This window comes from Urocitellus parryii, chromosome 10 (genome assembly GCF_045843805.1).
Source record: "Urocitellus parryii isolate mUroPar1 chromosome 10, mUroPar1.hap1, whole genome shotgun sequence".
Lineage (NCBI taxonomy): Eukaryota > Metazoa > Chordata > Mammalia > Rodentia > Sciuridae > Urocitellus > Urocitellus parryii.
Window position 1 is genome coordinate 56,588,498 of NC_135540.1, and position 25,849 is coordinate 56,614,346.

The 25,849-nt window shown below is 36.5% G+C and overlaps 1 protein-coding gene across 1 annotated transcript in view; it reads left to right on the plus strand.

Moving 5' to 3' along the window:
- Egf (epidermal growth factor) overlaps positions 1-25,849 on the plus strand; it is an 88,738-nt gene that overhangs the window by 49,236 nt on the left and 13,653 nt on the right. Inside the window, exons 12-20 of the mRNA XM_026410633.2 lie at positions 1,695-1,799; positions 3,460-3,683; positions 7,246-7,413; positions 8,143-8,292; positions 11,491-11,610; positions 16,491-16,607; positions 18,156-18,281; positions 21,414-21,536; positions 23,392-23,536. Of these exons, the coding sequence (XP_026266418.2) occupies positions 1,695-1,799; positions 3,460-3,683; positions 7,246-7,413; positions 8,143-8,292; positions 11,491-11,610; positions 16,491-16,607; positions 18,156-18,281; positions 21,414-21,536; positions 23,392-23,536 (1,278 nt within the window). The remainder of the gene's footprint in view (positions 1-1,694; positions 1,800-3,459; positions 3,684-7,245; positions 7,414-8,142; positions 8,293-11,490; positions 11,611-16,490; positions 16,608-18,155; positions 18,282-21,413; positions 21,537-23,391; positions 23,537-25,849) is intronic.

A 25,849-nucleotide genomic window follows, 5' to 3' on the forward strand; every position in this document is an offset into this window, starting at 1 on the left:
TTTTCCCAGCACCATTTGTTGAAGATGCTATCCTTCCTCCATAGCATGCTTTTAGCCTCTTTATCAAATATAAGATAGTTGTAACTTTGTGGATTAGTCTCTGTGTCCTCTATTCTGTACCATTGGTCCACCTGCCTGTTTTGGTACCAGTACCATGCTGTTTTTGTTACTATTGCTCTGTAACATAGTTTGAAATCTGGTATCGCTATACCACCTGATTCACACTTCCTGCTTAGAATTGCTTTTGCTATTCTGGGTCTTTTATTTTTCCATATGAATTTCATGATTTCTTTATCTATTTCTACAAGAAATGCCATTGGGATTTTGATTGGCATTGCATTAAACCTATAGAGAACTTTTGGTAATATCGCCATTTTGATGATGTTAATTCTGCCTATCCATGAACAGGGTATATTTTTCCATCTTCTAAGATCTTCTTCTACTTCTCTCTTTAGGGTTCTGTAGTTTTCATTGTATAAATCTTTCACCTCTTTTGTTAGGTTGATTCCCAAGTATTTTTTTTTTTTGAGGATATTGTGAATGGAGTGTTTTTCCTCATTTCCATTTCAGAAGTTTTGTCACTGATATACAGAAATGCCTTTGATTTATGCGTGTTGATTTTATATCCTGCCACTTTGCTGAATTCATTTATTAGTTCTAGTAGTTTTTTTGTAGACCCTTTTGGTTCTTCTAGGTGTAGAATCATGTCATCCGCAAACAGTGATAATTTAAGTTCTTCTTTTCCTATTTTTATGCCTTTAATTTCTTTCGTCTGTCTAATTGCTCTGGCCAGTGTTTCGAGAACTATATTGAATAGAAGTGGTGAGAGAGGGCATCCCTGCTTGTTCCAGATTTTAGAGGGAATGCCTTCAATTTTTCTCCATTCAGAATGATGCTAGCCTGAGGCTTAGCATAGATAGCTTTTACAATGTCGAGGTAAGTTCCTGTTACCCCTAGTTTTTCTAATGTTTTGAACAATGTTTTGGCAAATGCTTTTTCTGCATCTATCAAGATGATCATATGGTTCTTATCTTTAAGTCTGTTGATGTGGTGAATAACATTTATTGATTTCTGTATATTGAACCATCCTTGCATTCCAGGGATGAATCCTACTTGATCATGGTGCACAATTTTTTTGATGTGCCTTTGTATCCGATTTGCCAGAATTTTATTGAGGATTTTTGCATCTAGGTTCATCAGAGATATTGGTCTGTAATTTTCTTTCTTTGAGGTGTCTTTGTCTGGTTTCAGAATCAGGGTGATGTTGGCCTCATAGAATGAATTTGGAAGAGCTCCCTCTTTTTCTATTTCCTGAAATAACTTGAAAAGTATTGGTATTAATTCTTCTTTTCTTAGGATTCTTGATGGACAGCTCATATCCTGGAAACTGGGTGGGCTCTTGTCTTGGAGAATCCCCTTTTACTTATCTTGTCCCCTTGTATTTTAATTTCCTTGTATAAATATTGGGATACTAATTAAGAATATGTTTCAAAAAATAGAATTTGTGGGCTTCTTGGTGCTAAGTTTGTATTTGTGTGTGTGTGTGTGTGTGTGAGAGAGAGAGAGAAAGAGAAAAAAGGGTGAGGATGGGGGGAATAGTTCAGAATGTCTATCTTTGCATACCAGGAGCAGAGAACTTTCGTTTGAAAAATCAAGTTGAAAATAACAAACCCTTTATTTTATGTGTATTTTAGGAAATCTCTCATTGAAGGGAGTGACTTAAATGGAAAACATCGTCAAATAATCATTAAGGAGAACCTATCTCAGCCCCGAGGAATTGCTGTTCATCCAGTGGCCAAGTAGGTATTTAAGACAATAAGGCACCTTTCTGCATAGGTCATATGACAGTTCATATTTGTTATGTCAGGGTCCATAATTTATCTTAAGACTTCAGGTGGTCAGTGGAATCAGAAGCCAAGAAAATCCATGAGATCTATAAATGTTCAGAAATGATGTGGCTAGCAAGCATTCTTCATCTTTTTAATATCTTTTGATTTTCTGTTCTTATGTAGTAATTTTGTTGACATGCCTTTTTATTTTAAGCAAATTCAATTTCTTTTTTTAAAAATAGGCTGTACATCATTAACCAATTAGACTTAAGTCCATTAATTTACTCTTTAAAAATCTACATGATTATTTATTGAGCAGAAAAAAATTTGGATTGTGTGACTTATGGATTGCATTTAGGGAAGCCATAAGATGATTTCATATGATAGGCCATTTCTAGATTTAGAAAAGATTAAATATAAATTATGAAAATTTAAAAGATTTTATGCTGTTTATTGAATTAGTATCACATTTTAGCTTAGGGGTTAGAGAATTAAGGAGAATAAAGGATTCCTTCCTGGTTGTTAAAAAGCAAAGACAAAAACCAACCCAGTTTTATTTATGATGGAAATTTCACAGGGGTTCATGGGAGATAATATATTGTAGTAATTGAGGATTATTTGTAGTCAGCCAAATTAAAGCAGTGCGAATATAACCAACTCTAAACAGGCCAATAAGTATATATTGAACCATACTGACTTAAAAAAAAAAAAAAAAGTAGGTGTCCAGCACCTGATTATGGAACTTAAAATTAGCTGAGTAAACAGTGCATTGTAAAACTGGAAAACAGATAAATATGCTTTTCCTTTATGATATAGTTTTACTCATGCATAACAGAAAACAGGTGTTGGGTGTGTGGGAGACTCCCCGCTGAAGTTATGTTTCAGTCTCCTGAGAACATCACAGAATCTCTGACCCCTCTCCCTTCTCTCAGAAGGGTGCCAAGTCCAAGAGCGCCAAATTCAAAGGTTTTCTCAACCAATCCCTGTAGGACACAGTGTCCGCTCTAGTTCCTGAGTCACCCTGCCAATCAGCACCTGCCATGTCCCCTACTCAACCCTTCTTAAGCCGAAACTTATAAGCATACCCTCTGTGTTCTCTGCCCTCTGCCTTCCTCCTCTCTTCCTCTTCTTTCTCTCCTCTCACTTCTTTCTTCTCTCTTCCTCTCTGTTCTCTTTCTCTCTGCCCTCCTCCTCTCCTCTGCTCTCTGCCTCTCTTTTTCTTCCCCTTCGGGCAGCCCCCCAATAAAATCTCTTGGTCGAATCTCTGCCTTGGGTGAGTCACTTGCCTTTCAACAGGCTAGCAAGAGTCATGACTTTTCAGTAATTTCAGAGTATTCACTCGAGCACACTTTGATAATATTACTACAATTTTTCAACTAATTCCTTTTTAAATCTAATGATCTGATCTGTAATTCAGTATTTCTTGTCCAAGATGTTTTACATAGACCAGATACTTGTTTTGCTTCTGAAAATTATTTGTTTTCAAGATGCCATGTTATATTCTCTCTGCATTCTTCAATGTACCTCTTTAGTATGTCCAAACATCATTTTTATTGATATTCTCAATGATAAGAAAGTAGAAGAACCTTTTCAAGCAGATTTCATTTATTGTGTGCTTTCTTGATTAAAGGAGATTATTCTGGACTGATATGGGGATTAATCCACGAATTGAAAGTTCTTCCCTTCAAGGCTCTGGCCGGCTGGTGATAGCCAGTTCAGATCTGGTAGAGCCCAGTGGAATAACCATTGACTACGTAATGGACACATTGTATTGGTGTGATGCCAAGCAGTCTGTGATTGAAATGTCCAGTCTGGATGGTTCCAAACGCCAAAGACTTGCCCAGAACGATGTAGGTGAGGCTTTGGGTGGATGATTTCTTCATCTTGATTGAGTGTTCAATATAAAGCATGTTTACACACACACACACACACACACACACACACACACACACTCTTAACCATACAGTGAGAAAGGAATAGGGGCACTTCTTCAGGGAATTATGAGCTATGAGGATCACTTTAACATTGCAATGTTTGGTAAAAGTTAGTGTTGTATAATCATTTCTCTTTTCCAAGATTTCTCAAAATCAGCATGAAAATATCCCATTTTTCTGAACTTACTTGGGAATAAAAACTTAGTTCATCTATTATCATTTCTCATGTTTTAGAAAATTTCATTTCACAGCAGTGATGATATCATTTTCAGACACTGATGAATACCAGTTGATAATATGTGCAAATATTAATGAATATAGTTTGTCCACTGTTGTGTTTTCACATTTTGTATGGGGTATCATTGTTGTCATAAATATCTTTAAAACACTACAGCATTTAAAATAGAAGTATAAATGTCTTTGAAACTATATAAGCAGCGTGAGATTCATTATGATTCAGGGAATTTGCAAAGACAGTTTTTGAACTGGGCCCATGTAGTAAATAGATGGTGACAAAAGGCAAAAATTGGCCTTTGTATGTTATAAATGCTGGGACATGGTGACTGAACTTAATTCTGAATTTACTAGGAAGGCTTTGAATGTTCTTGAGCAGGAGATGTAGACAAGATTGGCATCTCTGGATGACCACTTATATAACAGTGTAAGGGATTGGACTGGAATTTAGACAGGGGGAAAAAAACAAACAGGAGGCTACATCAGTTTTCCAGGCAACAATTAATGAAAGTCTGAGTATAAAACATTGTCATTTAAAAGTGGAATGGAGAATTAAAAATTATTGTGGATAAAAAAAACTGAGAGGATATAATAACAGTCAGGATATAGAAGATGAGAGCCAGGAAAGTATTGAAGATGTTTTGGAGATTTAGAAAACTGGTTGGAGAGATTTAAAAAAAAAAAGCAAGGTCTCTATCATTTAGGAAATTAACAAACTAAAAATCTGTATAAAACATTTATTTTGCCTGTTTTCTTTAGTTTTAAAGGCAATCATGTTTTAGATTTCTGTTATATGTGAAATAGGGTAAGATAAGTATGATTTAAACTTTTTAGGTATTTCTAAGGTTTTTTTTTAATGAAACACATACCTTATAATAAATGATAAACTTGTGTACAGTTTTAGCTCTACCCACCCATGTACTTAACAGGTTTTTATTCAATTGTCATAGAAGGTGGAGATACAGGGCTTAATAAAAAATAGGATTTCTGTGAAGTCATGGAATCTGGTTGAGGAGACATAAATATTTTTAAAATATTTCCCAAATAAATATACAATCATTACTTTGACATAAAGAGTAAAAAGGGACTTGAAATTTCCTAATTAGAATGTAAAAAACTGGGTTCGATCCTCAGCACCACATAAAAATAAAGATATTGTGTCCACCTATAACTAAAAAATAAATATTTTTTTAAATATTGTGAGACTTTCTATTGAAGACTATTATCAAATAATTTTATATTAAATTATCTAAATAACTGTCCCCATCATTATAAAGCCATCTACTAGTATTTATTTGGTGGTTTTACAACAGCCAATTCAGGATTTTTAACATAAAGATTGAATGAATTCATTTTTAATTTTAAAAAATCAATTAATTATGGCTCTTTGATAAAAAGTAAGGATTATGTCTAGCATGGCTTATTTGTAGAAACACTATAGCTATTTCTAATGTGTGCATCAACATGGATGGACATACCTTGAGGACATCATGCTAAGTGAAATAAACCAGTCCCCCAAAGAGAAATACTGTATACAGTTCCACTTATTTGAGGTATCTAGAGTAGTTGAATTCATACAGACAGAAAGTGGAAAAGTAGGGCTGGGATTGTGACTCAGCGGTAGAGCGCTCCCCTAGTACGGGCGGGACCCGGGTTCAATCCTCAGCACCACATAAAAATAAAAGCATTGTGTTGTGTCCATCTGCACCTAAAAAATAAATATTAAAAAAAAAGAAAGTAGAAAAGTGTTTACCAGGGGTTAGAAGGGAGAAAGAAATGGAGAGTTGTTTAATCAGTATAAGGTTCCACCTTTACAAGATGAAAAAGTCATGGAGATTGTTTCCACAGCAATTTGTTAATATACTTAATACAACTGAACTGTATGTTTAGAAATGGTTAAAATGGTAAATTTTGTGTAAGGTGGTTTTGCCATGATAAAAAGAACTATAGCACCCAGCCTGGTAGCACATGCCTATAATCCCAGCAGTTTGGGAGGCTGAGGCAGGAATATTGAAAGTACAAAGCCAGCTTCAGCATCTTAGCAAGACCCCAAGTGCTCTGGGTTTGATCCCTGGTACAAAACAAAACAAAAACAAAAACAAAAAACTATAGCTATGAAACAAAATTCCCTTGCTGTTTGTATTTCTGATAATTTGGGACAAAGGGCTAGAGACTGAAGTGAATCTTATCATCTTGGGCAACAGTGATAAGTGGACTCACTGTTGCCAGGACAAGTCATTTGAGTGTGCTGCCAATAGAGGGAGACATTTATTCTAATCCAGAGAATCTCTTGCTCATTTGCAAAACGATTGGCCTGGGAAGTGTGAATAGACATGATTCAAGCTTCCAAATTTGGGTTTCCTTAGTTTTAATGTTTAACTGCTGAAGATAGTTTGTGAAAATGTTCCAATGCTTTTCTTGTACTTGGATCCCTTGTGAAAGCAGTTTTAATGGTATGGGAGGTGAGTTTGCTTGAGGAGGGGTCAAGGAAGCCCACAAAATGGTCAATAACTAGGTGCCATGAAAATGGAGGCATCAGATAATACATGACTCTTTCAAAAAAAAAAAAACCTTCTTTAGGAAAGAGACAAAAGATAGAGGGTTCAGGGAGGTGAGGAAATTAAGACAGAAGAGAGGATACAAGTAGACTGAGGGAAAGAAGCTAGTGGAGTGAGGAGAGTGACTGTGTAGGAGATAGAGGTAATTGCTGATGAAATAAGACCCTATAGAAGATGGGAAGGATGACACCAGGAGCACAGTCACTGTCTAGAATTAGGTAAGAGGAGAGAGAGGAAAGGAGGTGGGGGCCTAACTCAGGGAGATATGTTGGTAGAAACAGAATTTGAAGAAACACTCAGTTACCTCAAAGTTGAAAAAATTCTTCCAGCAACCTGTGATTTTGCCCTACTGCTTATTACAGCCATTCAAAAGACAAGGAACCTGAGGCAAAGAGCAGCAAAATAGCTTTAGTTTGTAAAGAGTGTTAGGTGTGTTCAGCATCAAATATTCCTGCTTTGATCTCTTTCTTCTAGGTTCTGTTAAGACAATCATTTCTGGATTTTTCTAGGACCTCAACCACGAGGCTCCCATTCTAAAATGTGGTTCCCTCATCATGGGGGTTCTCCTTGCTGAGCAATTGCAGTTAAGAACTGATTAGTGTAAGAATCATGTAGATTTCAAGATTTGTCTTGTAATATTCACTGAAAAAGATCATGAAGGCATATTTAATAAATTTGAATTGCTTCCAGGTCATCCATTTGCTGTAGCTGTGTTTGAGGATCACGTGTGGTTCTCAGATTGGGCTATGCAATCGATAATAAGGGTGAACAAGAGGACTGGCAAAAACAGGGTACGTCTCCGAGGCAGCATGCTGAAGCCCTCCTCACTGGTTGTGGTTCATCCATTGGCAAAACCAGGTACACTGGAGATGTTATGCAGTCTTTCCTTGGCTGGAATCTGCAACTATTCTAATTGATAGCCAACAGTGGGGAAGGAGAGGGTTTTGCATTTTTCACTAATCTGCATAAATATTAAGATTTTCTAAGATTTTGACTTCATTTTAATTAATTAATTAAGTTTGAAGTTTGGTGATTTAAGCTTTATCCCTAATTTGGTAGTGTCGGTAATCCGTGCTTTATCTCACCAACCTCATCTTTTCTCCAGTAACTTTTACTTCAAATTTCAAAGACCCTCAGGCAAAAGGCACCAAGGATAGGCATTTTAGGTGCTTGCAGTGGAAGCTTCCACCTACACTTGGGCTTTTCCCCACCCCCTGACATGCCAGTAAGTGAATGTTGGAGAGGAATAAACAAATGGAGGAAGCATCTAGCTTCTTACTGTAGCTCTTCTTTCTTATTTGTCTTTTGTCAGTGTGACTAGATTATGAGTCAGGAAATAAGAATCACATCTGACTAAAGAGCTTTTTGAATAAAATTACTAGCTGTACTCAATACATACTCACAAGGTCATCGCATTCTGAGCTTACCTTAGAATCAGTGGCTCCTTTTGGGAACTCTTCTGAAACAACTCTTGACATTCACTCACTATTGATACACTCAGCTGCTCTCCCCAAAAGCTGTGGACTGTGATTTCTATCAGTAGCATCCTTTACAAACTCATCTATGAATTTACCTCTTCTCCACTAGGTGCAGATCCCTGCTTACATCAGAATGGGGGCTGTGAACATATTTGTCAAGAGAGGTTTGGAACTGCTCAGTGCTCATGTCATGAAGGTTTTAGGAAAGCCCCAGATGGGAAAACATGTCTGGCTCTGAAGGGTCATCAGATATTGGCAGGTAATATAGTAGATTATATAGTTAAATTTTCTTACCTGGGCCTAGGAGTATAGCTGTATATCCATCCCTCTGCAGCTTTTGCTGATTCTTAATATTTTATATTATTAAAACTCCCATTTTTAGGAGTGCTAAGAGTGTGTTTGGGTCCCACCACTCCTGTTGAGTTTTGGGTTCCTTATTACAACTAAATTCAATTTAAAAATATTTCCACTGTGAAATTTAAGCTCCAACTGCTCTCCCCACCTTACTTTCCTATTTATTGTGGAGTGGACACAGGCTTGGAAATAAAAGTCAGCATTTGTTGTACAGAAGTTCAGATCCTGAGAAACACATTCGGGATCCAGCAGATGGAAGAAGATGCAAGACACAGTTGGGATCTAGACATACTTTATTCAGGGATGGCAATAACCCCCAACCCCTAGCTCCCAGCTCCAGCTTCAGCCCCTAGTCAGTTCCATTTTGCCCCCAAGCCATTTCCTCAGGCCTTTTTTAAATGCAGGCCAAAAAAAGAAGAAGGTAGACTGCCTACAGGTTACCTCCGACAGTGCTCACAAACAAATGTTTGTGTACTTGAGTACATACTTTGAATTAGAGTGGTGATGACCTTGACTACACACAGAAAACACCTGAAGCCTAGGGGTGGGAGTCTAACTACAGCCATTTGGGGCCTGCCTTACAGCATTTTTATCATCTCACAAAAATGTTGAGACATTTTGTTTAGAAGTTTTATGTCCTCAATTTTAGAGGAGTAATATGCAGTCTCCCTATCATATGACAGATCATAGGAAACCACAAAATCCTTTATAAAATATAACAGAATATTAAATAAGCATGGGAAGTCTAGCCTGAAAAGGCTTGGTACCTACTATTTTTTGTTTGTTTGTTTGTTTTGTTATATATCTTTTGGTGGCATTTGGAATTAAACCACTGAGCTATATCCCCAGACCTTTTCATTTTTTTTTTTTAATTTTTAGTTGTAGGTGGACACAGTACCTTTATTTTATTTATTTATTTTTATGTGGTGCTGAGGATCGAACCTAGTGCCTCACATATGCTAGGCAAGCACTCTTCCACTGAGCTACACCCCAACCCGGAGACCTTTTCATTTTTAAAAACTATTTTGAGACAGGGTCTCACTAAGTTCCCAAGGCTGGCCTCAAACCGGTGATTCTCTGGCCTCAGCCTCTTGAGTTGCTAAGATTATAGGTGTGTGCCAAAATGTCCAGTGATTACCTTTTTAAAAAATTTTTTTTCTTTTCTTTTCTTTTTTTTTATTATTGGTTGTTCAAAACATTACAAAGCTCTTGACATATTTCATACATTTGATTCAAGTGGGTTATGAACTCCCATTTTTACCCCGTATACAGATTTCAGAATCACATCGGTTACACATCCACGTTTTTACATATTGCCATACTAGTGACTGTTGTATTCTGCTACCTTTCCTATCCTCTACTATCCCCCCTCCCCTCCCTTCCCATCTTCTCTCTCTACTCCATCTACTGTAATTCATTTCTCTCCCTCGTTTTTTTACCTTTTTTTTTAAGACAGAGAGAGAGAGAATTTTTAAATATTTATTTTTTAGTTTTCAGTGGACACATCTTTATTTTATTTTTATGTGGTGCTAAAGATGGAACCCAGTACCATGCGCATGCCAGGCACTTGAGCCACATCCCCAGCCCTGACCACCTTTTTTACAAACTAAATATGATTTTGAGAAAGAAAAAGGAAGAGTAAAACCAAGTATGGTATGTAATTCACTTGGCTCCCTTCAGTAATGCCCAAACAATCGAGGAATATTGGAGTCATTTCTTGATACCTTTCTACCAAAAATATACCAAAGATAATTTAAATTGTATTAAAATTTCTTAGAGAATTCATATGTATCTGTTAGGTACAATATAAACATAACTTAGTGACATAGTGACAATAAATGAATTTATCTATACATGGATTGGAGCTGAATATTTTGGATTTTTAGAATTTTCTCTTATTTTGTTGCCTTAAAACAACAGTTTTATGCCTCTTAGTCTCAGGATTATAGGTGGCACACACCTATAATCTTACACACTTAAAAAATTTTGAGAATCTCAAAAGAGTTTTTTGTTTGTATGAATTCTGTTTTTTAATATTTGTGATTAAGAATTAAAATAAAATTTTTACAACTTTATCAAAATTATAACAATAAATCTCTTATCTACTAGTATAGTAATCTTTTATAACAATTAAATGAGCATACTTTCAAGAGCAAAAAATGGTCAAGAGTTTTAAAAATTAACAATTCTTATTGCTTCATCCTGAGCTTCTTGTGAAACTTTTTTTTGTGTGTGTGTGTGGAGTCAGTATTGTACCCAGTGATGCTTTGCCACTGAGCTACATCTTTACATAGGATCTCACTGAGTTTCCCATGTTGGCTTCAAACTTGCAATCCTCCTGCATCTGACTCCTGAGTAGTAGGAATTTTAAAGTGCATGTTAGTGCAACTTCCGATGGAATTTGATGTCATTACCTTAATTCAGGTTGTGTAACCAACAGTTTTGCCCACCATTGCTTTTGCCATATCAGCACCAGTATGAACACAGTGAGAAGAGGCAAATTATATCCTAGTATTATTTTAAAACCAGATTTGACCTTATGGATTCCATGCAGTGGGACCCCGGGGGCCTGTGGAATGCACTGTAGAGAACTGCTATCTTAAGGAATCCATTTCTGCCACTTTGGGGAGGGGGTGGGTGTGTGGATCCCATGACTGAATTCAGTATGCCCTTCTTTATGCCCTTTCACATTTTAAAACCAGGCTGATATAAAAATGAAAGCAGGCTAAAGGAAAAAGGGGCGACTATGGAAGTTGAGTCAGGGAGATCATCTCTCCAATTTACCTTTAGTTTTGGTGGTCTTTGGTTATGCACTGATTATTTTCATAAGAATTCTGGTATTTTACTCATTGTTTTTTGCCAATGAGTCCTGTCTTTCTTTTCTACTGGCTCCCTGCCCCCACCAAACCACCAAGGGTACTGAAGGAAAATGGGAAGGTAGGATAGTGGGTGAGGTTTTCTAAGCCACCAAACCTGGACATTTTCTTCTGAATCCTCTTTCCTCAAAGAGCAAGTCTGAACTTGGAACCAAGGAATAGCCATGAATATAAATTAAATATTCCTTCAAAGAGCTAAATCAGTTGTATCTTTTGGCCTTCAACAGGTGGTGAAGCTGATCTAGGTAATCAGGTAATACCATTGGATGCCTTCTCTAGGACTAGAGCATCGGAAGATAACATTACAGAATCTCAGCATACACTAGTGGCTGAAATAATGGTGTCAGGTACGAATAATGGATTCTCTACAGCTTTGTTCTGACAATTTTCCATTCTACCAATGAGAAACTCCAACTTATCTCTGTCGCTTAACATTAGTTAAATCTATACAAAGCTAATGAATCCAAACTTTGGATTCAAATCCTCTTCTGAATGGCCTGTCCAGATCTGCATTAGTCTGGACATGAACTGTACATTTTGAAAGTCTTTGCGCTGAATGTTTTTTGAGGAAATATAACTTGGAAACAAAGGCCAAAATTAAAACAGAATAGAGTTAAATATCCCCATCCATACATAGTATTGTTGGTGTTTGATCATCTAGGTGTTCTTCCACTAGCATCAAGTTAGAGCAATTGATAAGCAAATGTAAGTCGGTTGCTTCAGTTCCTGAGGAAAGCCCATAAACAAACAAAAAAAATGTTAGAATTATTTCTGTGTTGCACATTTATCATCAAAATGTCAAATAATGGGCTGGGGATGTGGCTCAAATGGTAACTCGCTCGCCTGGCATGCTCAGGGCGCTGGGTTCGATCCTCAGCACCACATAAGATAAAATAAAGATGTTGTGTCCACCAAAAACTGAAAAATAAATATCAAAAAATTCTCTCTCTCTTTCTTCTCTCTCTCTATCTCTTTTTAAAAAAAAGTCAAATAATATGTTTTGTGTGTAACAACTTTAGGGAACCTGAGTATTTGTGTTCGGTATTTATTCATGAGGCCAGTGGTTTTCATACTGAGCCCTAGAGCTTCTCAAGCCCCACCCTTTCTTCTCTTTAGGTTACTGTCTCTTTCAATCAGTGTAGTTCACCTTGACTTTGAAACATTTTATTTGTTTATATTACTGAATAGCAGTTTGTTTTAACAAACTGTCTATGCCTTAAAAGAAAAAATTTGAAAACTCCACATTAGGATATTTAAGAAAGGATTTCCCTGACTTTTGTGGTCTTCAGACTACTTAGAAGATATAAAGAGCTCTGAGGACTTCATGCCCCATACCTTATCAATGTGATTTTTGATAAAATATTAAGAGGTACATATTTTTAGTAATAATAATAACTAAAATTTGTATAGAGCATTGTCATTTGCTGTGTACTTTAAATATGTTCTCTATTTTGGTTCTTACTATAATTCATCATTTCAAAGATACAAAAACTGAGACTAAGTAATATTAATTAGTGACTTAACCCAAGGTTTTTTAAATTATGACCAAATAATTAATTTATGCTAAAGTAAGAATTCCTAGAACACTTGGTCACATTAGGAAAATTATTTATTTAACAACTTATTGTGCATACACTATGCCAAGTGCTAGAGATACCAACATGAGCTAAATATAGTCCTAGTGTGCAAGGTCACGTCTGATGAAGAGATAAGCAATATAATAGAATAAAACCATATCAATTAATATTAGAAGGACATATATCCTTTTAAAGTCACTAGGGATCCCTAGAAGTTTATAGAGCATAATTTGAAAGACTTATGTTTGAAGGACTCAAAGAAAACAAATGACAGATAGTAGATTAGGCATAAGGTGGGAATAGGGAAGTGACCAAGTGACAAAAGATCTGTGTACACATATATAATAGTCTGTGTTTGGCTTTATACCTAAAGATTACACAGTGCCTAGTGCAGAACAGAGGAATTGATTATCTTGATAGAAAAGACCTCATCTTTCCATACTTGGATTGTGTTCTGTTTTGTCCTGCTCTGTGAAATTTAGTTCCATCTGGGTTAGGCTAAAGGTCTTACTTATGTTTTATAGTGAGAGTTTTTAAGTCAACAAAGTATCTTTCTATTTTAGGGGGAAAAAAAGGAAAACTCCAAGTATAGGGCCTTGTATTCTAGCCCTAGAATCCAAGAACAAAATCTAAAATTCTTAGTGTGGCCCATCAAGCCCTGTTCAGTGCCCTCAGTCACCAGCCCTTTGTCCTTAGCTTTCTAGGGCCTCTTCAGTTACAATAGCCTTGTTGTTTCCTGGGCCTTTAGTGCTCTTTTTAACCTCTCTAAGTCCTCTCTGCATTGTCTCAGTATTAATATTCTCTTGCTTAGAAAGCCTTCCTGCCTGAACAGCTGGGGTTGCCTCTTAGCTCTTAGAATACAGTATAGTTCTTGATCACATTTGTCATATTAATACTTCAATTATTATGTAAGAAAGCAGAGACCTTGCCTGTATTCTTATTTTTTTAATGGTACTGGGAATTGAATCCTGGGATACTTTACCTCTAAGCCACATTCCCAACCCTTTTTATTTATTTTGAGATAGGGTCTCACTAAGTTGCAGAAGCTAGCCTTGAACTTGTAATACTCCTGCCTTACTTAGCCTGTTAACATTTTTATCACTCTACTTTTGACATTCATTCATATCTGAGGCATACTAGGTACTTTTAAGTGAATTTTATTTTTACTAACAGGCCCCAGATTCTATTCTACTGTAATGAGGGTAGGTTTTTTGTTTTTTGGTGGTGCTAGAAATCACACACTAGGCACGTGCTCTACCTCTGAACTACATCCTCAGTCCTGACAAAGCTAATTTTTTGTCAGGTTGTTATGATAACCTCCTTCTTTTTCATCTTTGTTTAAATATGTATAATATTTTTAAATTCTCAGAGGATTTTTTAAAAATATATCTCTTTTTATTCTGGTCCTTACACAAAAATAGACCTAGCAGAAATTGCCACGTGTATTTTAAAGCAGAAGGTGAATGTACGCATTCTGTCCAGAACTAATTTTTAATGGAAGGAACTTTGGCTCTAGCTTCCCCCTTCTACAACTACATATCCATTGCTTTTCTTTCTTTATTTATTTATTTTAATTATTTATATATTACAGCAGAATGCATTTTGATTCATGGTACACAATTGCAGCCGAACTTTTCATTTCTCTGATTGTACACAATGTAGCGTCGCACCATCTGTGCAGTCATACATGTACCTAGGGTAATAATGTTCATCACATTCCACTATCTTTTCTGCCCTGTGACCCCTCCCCACCCTACTCTTTGCCCAAAGTTCCTCCATTTTTCCCATCCCCACCCCACCCCATTATGGATCAGTGTCCACATATCAGAGAGAATATTCAGCCTTTGGTTTTGGGGATTGGCTTACTTCGCTTAGCATGATATTCTCCAGCTCCATCCATTTATCTACAAATGCCATAATTTTATTCTCTTTTAATGCTGAGTAATATTCCATTGTGTATATATACCACAGTTTCTTCATCCATTCATCTATTGAAAGGCATCTAGGTTGCTTCCATAGTTTAGCTATTGTGAATTGACCTGCTATAAACATTGATGTGGCTGTGTCCCTGTAGTATGCTGATTTTAAGTCCTTTGAGTATAGACTGAGGAGTGGGATACCTGGGTCAAATGGTGGTTCCATTCCAGGTTTTCTTAGTAATCTCCATACTGCTTTCCAAAGTGGTTGCACCAATTTGCATCCCACCAGCAATGTATGAATGTACCTTTTCCCCAACATCCTCTCCAACACTTATTGTTGTTTATATTCTTGATAACTGCCATTCTGACTAGTGTGAGATGAAATCTTAGAGTAGTTTCTTTTGGGGGGGGTGGAAATCTTAGAGTAGTTTTGATTTGCATTTCTCTAATTATTGTTTTTCATTATGCAAAGCTGACTTGAGGTTTGCAAGTTACCAAATAAACCCTGAATCATATTCTAATTTAAGGATAATTCTGAAAGAGATTTAAAATGTCTTGCATAATTGAATACTCTCCACTCTATGCTCTGAGCAGCCTTGATTTGGGAGCTAGTCTTCCAAATATATGCTAATTCAAGTGATTAACTCATTTAACCTGAACTTACCCATCCTAAGAATCATGAGTGACTAGAGATGACTAAGCAAGCATGAAAACTTGTGTTCCCATGAGAGAATTCTTCTAGCTCAAGTACCTAAGAAAATGAAATTGCCCTGTACCTGCAAACACATGGCACTCCCATCCTGCCTAGATCATTTGACCTTTTTGAAATAGGGGCGGGGGGGGGGCTTCTTTGATCTCTTCTGTACTCAGATGAGCAAACTTAGCAGTGAATAGACAGATGATAGTTTATATTTTACTGTGGCATGTCAGATCCTCCAGCTCCAAAAAAGGGGGTGGTGGTGGCATTTGGAGAATGATTATATACATAAGCAGTTAAAGCAAAAAAGGCAAAAAATGAAGACAAACTTGCTCATGTTTATGGCTGAACATGTAACTGTCCCCTGGGGGCATTTGTACTTAAATAGAATATGAAATGAAATGATCCATTTACAGCCATTTCCTTGTATGGTTCATAACTTTGTAGAAGTGCCTGGAGGTTTGCAAGTCCCTGCATAAATCTTGATAATAAACACACCTTGTGACATACATATTCTATTATATGTGAGACATGATATTAGTAAATTGACAATAAATCTTTCTATGATTTAATCTCTTTACTGTGTTGATGAACAGATCTATTTGGTACATGTTAGTCTGTCTATCTTTGGGGAGAAGAATAGATTGAATACCTTTATATTTCATAACGGTTGGGAATTTTTAAATAAATAATAAACCTTTTGAAATTTCAGTCTATTTATTCCTAGCAATTTTATAGTTTGAACTTGCAGATTCTCTTAAAAAATATAAGCAAGTTCCCACAAGGCTCTTTGAATACCAAATAATTCTTTAAGACTAAAGTTTGTTGAGAGTATGTGAACAGAAACATATGGCTTATAGATACTTTACTGTAGATATAGATTATAGGTCAAAAGAATGTTTCTATTTGGGGATTAGCCTGTACCAGAACGTGTGGAAGAAAGTGCTGGAACGCTTTGTAGATTCCAGGATGTTAAAGTCCATTTTCTCCTTTAAGATCTGGAAATAATTGCCTGGGTTTCTTGCTGTTTGCAGATGAAGACGACTGTTCCCCCATGGGATGTGGCAGCCATGCCCAGTGTGTTTCAGAGGGAGAGAATGCCACCTGTCAGTGTTTGAAAGGATTTACCTGGGATGGAAACCTATGTTCTGGTAAGAGCAAAGGCTAAATACACATACTTGAAAATTTGTGAATTAGAAACATTCTTTTTGCTCTTAATGACTGAAAATCTTCAGAAGGAGTTATGTAATCACAGATTTAAATAGTAATTTGATGTTAATCTAAAAATATGGATGACATACATAGAAAATATGAAACATAAATATACTTATATATAATGTTAACATATAATGAGTTTATATTAAAATTATATAGTAAATGCAGTTGACATTAAGAGGAAGAATCTATAATGAGCTTCAGAAGCAAGAATTTAAGTTCAAGTCAAATTTACAAATTCACAAATTCCAGTGAAAACAGAACGTTTTATGTGATTTTTTTAATATTTATTTTTTAGTTGTAGTTGAACATAATACCTTTATTTTTATTTATTTATTTATTTTCTCTTTTTATTAATATTTTAAAATAAATGACAGCAGAATGCATTACAATTCTTATTACACATATAGAGCACAATTTTTCATATCTCTGGTTGTATATCAAATATGTTCACACCAATTCGTGTCTTTGGATAATGATGTCCATCACATTTCACCATCCTTGCTAACCCCCTGCCCCCTCCCTTCCCCTCCCACCCCTCTGCCCTATCTAGTGTTCATCTATTTCTCCCATGCTCCCTGTCCCTACCCAACTATGAGTTATTCACTTTATATCAAAAAAAAAAAAAACATTTGGCATTTGGTTTTTTGGGATTGGCTAACTTCACTTAGCATTATATTCTTCAACACCATCCATTTACCTGCAAATGCCATGATTTTATTCTCTTTTAATGCTGAGTAATATGCCACATTTTTTTAATCCATTCATCTACTGAAGAGCATCTAGGATGGTTCCACGGTTTAGCTATTGTGAATTGTGCTGCTATCAACATTGATGTGGCTGTGTCCCTGTATTATGCTGTTTTTAAATCCTTTGGTTCTAGACCAAGGAGAGGGATAGCTGGGTCAAATGGTGATTCCATTCCCAGTTTTCCAAGGAATCTCCATACTGCTTTCCATATTGGCTGCACCAATTTGCATTCCCACCAGCAATGTATGAGTGTACCTTTTTCCCCACATCCTCGCCAACACTTATTTTTTATTTATTTATTTTTATGTGGTACTGAGGATCAAACCCAGGGCTTCACATGTGCTAGGCGAGCGCTCAACCACTGAGCCACAACCCCAGCCCCAGAACTTTTTTCTCCCACAGAAGTTTAGCCAAAGTTTTAATCAAATAAATAGATTGTCATGGATAGGTTAATATTTTATATCAATGGCATCAAAATGATAAGTTAGTGATTACTGAAAAAAATATCAGTCCTTATGATCTGAAACTATGGTATGAATTGGTTTACTTACACATATTTAACTGTTTGCATGGGTAAGAACTCTGGAGAAATTAATTCACAAGTTCAGATTTGCATGATATTTGCAAATAGTATGTTAACAGCCGTATGATAAAATACAAGTTTGTTTATTTTTTCCTACTGTTGCTATTTATACCAAGCCTGAATATTTATCTATGCACAATTTTGCCCACAGATCTAGATGAATGTGAGGTGGGTAGCACAGTTTGTCCTCCTGTCTCCTCCAAGTGCATCAATACAGAAGGCAGTTATGTCTGTGGATGCTCCCAAGGTTACCAAGGAGATGGAATTCACTGTCTTGGTAAGAGAGTGGTTGGCGCAGGAGGGTGGAAGAAAGCCTTGGAAAATCACAAAACATCGTGGGTGTGGTGGGCCAAGAAAAGACAGGTTGTAATTGGGGTGATACACATGTCAAGACTAGAAGCAGTCACATGAACTGTTCTGACATATTTCATTCCTTGATAGTCACTTTTGTATTACAGCTACACTAGTCAGTGTCAAGCCTCTGACACTGGAGGCTATTTACCTCTCTGGTTTTTGTTCTTTCTCTGGGATTTGAGTGACATCAGTGTCTCTCAGCGCTCCATGCCTTGAGCCGTCATGGGAGAGTTGGACATTTCTTTGTCATTGAATTTGGCATCTGGGATGTGGTGAACTACAAATTTGATTTGGGGCTGTTGGAAGTTACTTCAGAGAAAAGGAGGTGTGGTTCCCTGAAAGGGATCTTTGGGTTTCTTGATGTGTAATAGGCAGGAGACTCATAGCCACTGACATTTAGATAGAAGTAAGAATGATTGAAACCTCTTTCATAATCACCATCCTCTGCCAAGGTCTGGGTGAGGCCTGTTGGGTTGGGAATTCACTTCTTCCACCTTTCCAGGTATCAGTGGCATAGTATCTTGTACAAGTGGAAACCTGCTTGAAGGCACCCGTTCCTACTGCAGTGGTTATCTGAGGTTTCATAGGGCTTTAAAATTTTTCTTCCAGTGTTTTCTTTTTCTGAAAACATAAAAAATATTTTCATGCCAGATGCCCTGATAAGAAATTCAAACGATAGTGCTTTCTTCCACGTGTTAAGTTAAAAAAGAAGTATCAATCATAACTATTCGTTTTCTGGATCTGGATGGTTTAAACCAAACCTTTATCAGATTAGTTCTGTGGAGTCCACAGACATTTGAAAATGCTCTTTTAAGCACATATTTGGCTGTCAGTCAGGAAAATGTCATGATTCTAATTAAGAAGGCTCATAGATAATTTACACAAACAGACTTCATATTTAATTTCCTTTGAAAAGAAGGTATCCTTTCTCAAATGTTTAAACTCTTGATTCTCTGTTACTAACACACATCTAAGATGTGCTATGGATGTCATGGTCTGACCTGCCTGATTGGCATGGAGTCCTCAGACTCCATGGAAACTTGTGCTTGCTCCTGTTCTCTCTTGGACCTTGTCTTCTGTCTCTCTGCCTGTATGTAGATAGGTGAATATATTGCTTTCAGCCATGCCTGACACATAAGTGCTATATGAAAGTGTTGTTCTTACTACTGGAAATAGTTGTGTTTCATGGCGAAGGATACATTTTTGTTTTTGCTTTTCAGAAAAGCTCACTCTTTGTCTCAAGTTGATAGTTCATTGACATTACAACATGAGGCCAGTTAGGAAAAAAGAGTCAATTTGAACCATTCAGAACAGTAACATAATGTGATAGATATTGTATTGGTTCATATTAGGTGCAAAGATACAGTATTAGTAACTGTGAGGAATGCCAGGATGAGGGAGCCAGTCTTCTTGCAAGGAGAATATGATCTACAAGAAGCTCAGCTGTGATAAGTGGTTAAGAAAGATGTACATTATAAGAGATATAAAAATCATAGTGGAAGTTTAAAACTGGAAGAAATATGTTTGAGGTATTGGGAACTCTTTCATGGAAGAATGTCATTTTAAAGGGACTGTGGGGAATTAGTAAATATTAATCAGACAAAAATGTGAAGGTAGGAAGTATTCTAGTCACAAAAAAAATCATATTATTTGGGGTTGGGTCGTAGGGTGGTGTTGCCATAACAAAGTATTAAAGTATCATAGACTATAGCTTATACAACAGAAATTTGTTTTCTCAGTTTTGGAGGCTAAAATTCCCAGATGAACAAGCTGGCTGGTTGGTTCTGGTGAAGGATCTTTCCCTCTTAAAGATGTCCACCTTCTTGCCACATTCTCACACAGCTTTTCCTCTGTGGTGTGCAGAAGGAGAAACAACTCTGGTGTTTCTTCCCCTTCTTTTAAGGATACCAGTTCTATTGGATTAGGGCCTCACCCTTCTGATGTCATTTAACCTTAATTACCTCAATATTTATACACCCTATTTTCACATACAATACATTGGGAGTCAAGGCTTTAACATGTGAATTTGTGGGGAGACACTATTCAGTCCCTAACAGATGGATTGGGTTACATTTGTGCAAGATTAGAACCCAAGGACCAGTCATTTGTGTTTTCTCTGGGCCAAATTTTATACTAAATTTTGTAGTAGTCGCATGAAAAAAACAAAAAGGGAGGGTTGGAATTCATTTTAACCATTTATTTATTCTAATTCATTTAAAATATTAATGTTTTAATATGTAATCAACATAAAATTATTGGATTTTTATGTTTTATTTTAGTATTGTGTCTTCCAAATCTGGTATGTGCTTTATGCTTACAGCAGATCTGTGTGGACGAGGTGCATTTCAGGAGCTCAATGCTTCTGTGTTGCAATGGCTTTCATATTAGACAGCACAGTAGTAGGAATAGAGAGCCACTGGCAGCATTTCAGTGAAGAGGTGCAGTGATGGGTTATCATCATCCTGGTCTAGGAAGAATTATCTGGCATTGGTGTTTAGGAGTGCCCTGCAGAAGACATGGAATGCAGAAATATAGTGAGACTGTTGTAGCCAGAAATTACCTGAATATTAGGGTGGTGGCAGTTGAGAAAGAAAAGTGTGTGTGGAGGGTGGGGGGAGATAGTTGGGAAAGAAAGGATGCTTTATTTATATGGTTCATGTTTATGTTAAAAAAGCAAACATGTTAAATTTGATATAATATTTATGTCAATGGCTGGATGTCTGTTTACAAAAGTTAAGTATGAATTTTGGGATCTTAACTTCTAAATGTTTGCCTGGAAGTAGTTTACCAAATTCCAATTTGGCAAAGTCTCCTTTCTTTCCAAGCAGAAGAAAGAAACCCTCTGTCAGGAGCCTAGAGCACCTGAATGGGTATGCAGCCAAGGATTCAGTTCATCTCTTTCTCCAGCATTCATAATGGAACCCATAAAAATGTGTAGGGCTCTGAAAACATGAAGTTGAATATAACCACCTTCTAAAATGTTGGACTTTCCAGTTGCATAACACTCTTTCCTTCCTCTGCACTCCACTCTTCCCCATTCCCATTTTTCTGACAGATATTGATGAGTGCCACCTGGGGATTCATAGCTGTGGAGAGAATGCCAACTGTACAAATACAGAGGGAGGCTATACCTGCATGTGTGCTGGCCGCCTGTCTGAACCTGGACTGTCTTGCCCTGGTAGGTTGTTGGTGGATGGTCTAGATGGAAGGGGAAAGACTTGGTTCAGGGAAATTCTGTACCCCAGTATATTTGCATTAGAGATTCTAGGAATCATTCAGTTTGACCAGGCTGGAGAGCTGGCTTTATTCTTTGTGTTGATACTGGGCTTGAAAACTTGAAATGGTCCAGGCCTTCTTAATTTAATAGCATCTGGAATAAATCCTTTTTTATTACTTGCAGTTCAATATAGGTGAGTACCCAGGTGGTTCCCTTTAACTATGTGACTAATCTCCTGATTTGTAATGTTGATTCCTGGGGCTCCTGGAAAAACTTTACAGGGCAAAGCAGGTTTTAAGTATGCCTGGATTTTAAATAATGTATTTTATTTATTCTAATATATCCAAATAGTAACATTTTAATATGAAATCAGTATAAAATGAGATATTTTACATTCTTTTCAATTTTGGTAAGAAGTCTTCCAAATCTGGTATGTATTTTATACTTAGAGCACATTTTGGTGTAGGCCAGATGTATTTCAGGAGCTCAATAATCCTGATTTGCAGTGGCTGCCATGTTGGACAGCACAGCTGTAGTGACAGAGCCACTGGCAGCACTTCAGTGAAGTGGCGCAAGGATGGAGAATAGGGAAAATAATCACTTGGTAGGATTTTAAAATGCTACTATAAAAAGTCGTTATTTCTTGATCTAAAATTAGCATTCCAACTCTCTTCACTTTCTTTTTAAACATTCATTACAGTTGACTTTTGCTTCCTGAACTTTTCCCCATAACAGCAGTATCTTCTTAACCCTCAGCACCCTAAATGGGGAGCTGATTTCACCTAGAACCTGGAAGGATGGGTCCTTCTTCCCACTGCCAGCTGCTTGCCTCTCAGCTCTGCAAACAAAAAACATCCTCAGAAAAGAAATTTCTGCACTTGCCTGGGCTCTGTTTTTTAGCATGTTATTTTTCTCAGATAATTTGTTCTTCTTAAAGATATTGAAAACCTTTTCTTTATATAGTCAGCTACACATCCTGATGTTTTTCTTTTAATCCATTTTGTCCCATCATCCCAGATGTGAAACACCTACAAAAACTTGAATATAGTACATAATATATAATTATGTTAAAATAATAAGAATATACTCATAATATTATAATACTTATAATGTATATAAGCTCTATATTATAATTTACCACCTCTTTTAATGCATCTATATCAATTTTATTGAAATATTTGCAGAATTGAAAACTTGGGATTTAATGGGTTAAAGAGTAGTGAATCATTCAAAAAGAGATCTTACCATTTTGGCATTCCTCTGCTATAGTAACATTTCCTTCCTACTAAAGTTGCCACAGTCTTCTCTCTGAGGGTTCCCCTAAAAGTTTAATAGTTTCTATTAATAGTTTAATAGAAAATATTGTATGGGAGAAAATTTTGAGACTCCCAGGATTTGGTGGGCAATGGACTGTTTATTGGTGGGATAGTTTAAAGACAAAGACACCAGCTGTTCCATGACACCTTAAAGCTAGCTATCATTTCACACAATCAGTTTGTGTTTCTGGTTATTATGTGTTTTTGAATGACAGACTTGCTCTTATATGAGATCAGTGATGTAATCCATATGGGGATTTAGGATGGCCATTTTCTTATTTGCCTCCAATATACCTCAGAATATCTAAAGAAATAAGAGTTAATTTCATAGTGAATGGCATAAAGTCTGCTTGGTAAGGAGAAACTCTTGTTGCTCCTGATAGTTCTACCATTACTGAGAGACATGGTATCACAAATTGTTCACAGAAACTAATTCCTGATATTAATACTTTAAAAACCTTTATCACAGAAAATAAAAGTGATGTCTATGATTCTTCCAGACTATACACCACCCCCTACCCTCTGGGAAGATGGCCACCATCTGGTCAGAAATAGTTACCCAGGATGTCCTGAGTCACATGATGGGTACTGCCTCCATGGTGGAGTATGTATGTATGTTGAAGCAGTAGACAGCTATGCGTGCAAGTAAGTCCAGTTCTTCCTGACAGCACCAAGGTGCTATCCTAGTCCATAATGTTTCACTAATTTGTAGAATTATATGTAGGAGATTTTTTCATAATTAGATTTTTTTTTCCTTAGGAAAACATGAATACATAGATTATGGTGTGTGGGTGCACACCTCAATGCACTTTCCTTGCATATATATCACCACCTCCTCCCAGTCACCAGTGGTAAACATAAAGGAAAGTAATTGGTGATTTTCCTTTTATTTAAATAATTGCTTGTGTAGTCTAGGAATTAAATTTCTCATTCTGCTTGAAAAACATGTTTGTGGAGAATTTCTTAAAACTTTGATTTATTCTCTGTCAAATAAATGGAGAACATTCACAATATGTTTTTAGATTTACAAAAATGTTGTACATATTCACATTGGACTTTTTACCTTTGCTTTTCAAAGCTAAAATAAATTTTTCTTCACTTCCTAGTGGTTGATTCTTACATTCTTATTGTTTAATCACAGTTGTTGAGAGCTGCAGGTACTGTGTCTTCTGCTCCCTTTTTTTGCCACATGAGGGTTTCACCATGGGCAAAATGGTGCCCTGAAAGCGGATTTGAGGAAGACATAAAACAATGAAGTATTCCCACAGGGCTCACTCAGAACACCTTTCCTGTGGAGCCTTTAATAAAACTCAAGCTCACAATAGCTAGTTCTACACCAAATCTTACTTTTAATGAATTTTACATTTTCCAGGCAATATGAGGGACCCAACTAGAAAAAAATAAATATGTCTCCTGTGTTTAGACCCCTGTCTCATTGATAATTTTCTCCGAGCCTGAAGGAGTGATAAAATATTCTGATTCTCATGAACAGATACTACAAGTTTAAAGACATTAATGATTTTATCAATAATAATGCACAGAAACATAGTTTAAATTATTTATGGAGGAAGTTATATTCTGTGACAGAATGTGTGTGTGTGACCTTGCATTAAAAATCATGTCAGCATGGCAAAAATTTGAAAAACATTCATGAATATTAGTCAAAATGACTCAGTTCTAATGAAATTCTGCTTTCATTTTTATATTTACCCCTATAATTTTTAAACCTATGATAACTTGACAAATTATAGTAGTATACTTGAAATTAATGTTATTTCATATTAAGAAATACACAATTTTTACCTGTTCATGATTTCTTATACCCTCAAGTAATGAAATTACAGAAACAAGTGTCCTAATTCATTAGGTCTTATTTGTTTTCTTCCATGATACTTCAGGTCATAAAAATCATTACAGTGACCAAAAAAAAGGTTGCTGTATTGCATTTAGTACAGTATTGCATTTAGAATGAGTTCTTGAGCACAATGCTTTTCTTCCTATCATTAAATCCTGATGAAAATATCGTATTTCTCTAATAATGTTTTAAACTAGAATTTGTTCAAAATGACATATTAGATGACATTCACCTTTAAGTACCTTTAGTCAAAAGCAGTATTTAAAACTATTATCAGTATACATAGTAATCTGGACCATAACTTTGTTTTTGAGTTGTATATTTAGTAAAAAAAAAAATGTGGTTTAGTCAAGTATTCAACCCTTCCCTCCTTTTGCCCTGCTGACCTCACCTAGTATTTTATTAATTCTATAACAAAACTCTAGGGAGTGCTTTTCAGCCCAGCTTTATTGGAAACACTGCATCTTTTGCCACAGAGCAGGTTTTTATTCTAGGGTTTTTAAAGGGCCGGCTCTTCCTTCTTTGCCTGGAGACAGTGGGAGTTCCCCTCAGAGACCTAAATGCAGAGGAAGTGAGTCCTGGAGGTGTCTGTGCCCACACAGCTCCTCCAAGCCTTCCTGGCTTGGAGAGTCTCAGGAGTTCCCGAAGCTCTTAAGCTCAGAGAAGATCCCCCTCTGTTCTGGTTTAGCTTTGACCAAACACATTATTGCACATCTTCTTTAGATGAACATCCCCTACACCAGTCAGTGCAATGTTTCTTGAAGACAGGGTTGTGTGACCAAATCTATTTGAGAAACATTTCAGATTCCAACCTTCAATTCTTGATACGTAGCACACCACCAACAAACACACTATCAAGTCTTGTTTACCTTTATTTCATCTAGAATGTCTTGAAATTATTTGACCGTAGAAATTCAAACTTAATTGGCCAGAGAATCTTTTGTTGGTTTAGCACAAGAACCAATTAATAGTCTAAAGGACTCGTGATTTGTGTCCTTCTCCCTCGTAAACTGGGGACTGTTTTGGGCCTTGTAAGACAGAAAGGCTCTGCTACTGCAACCTGTCTTAGCTCTCAGGATTCTTGGTAGTGTGATGGACATCCT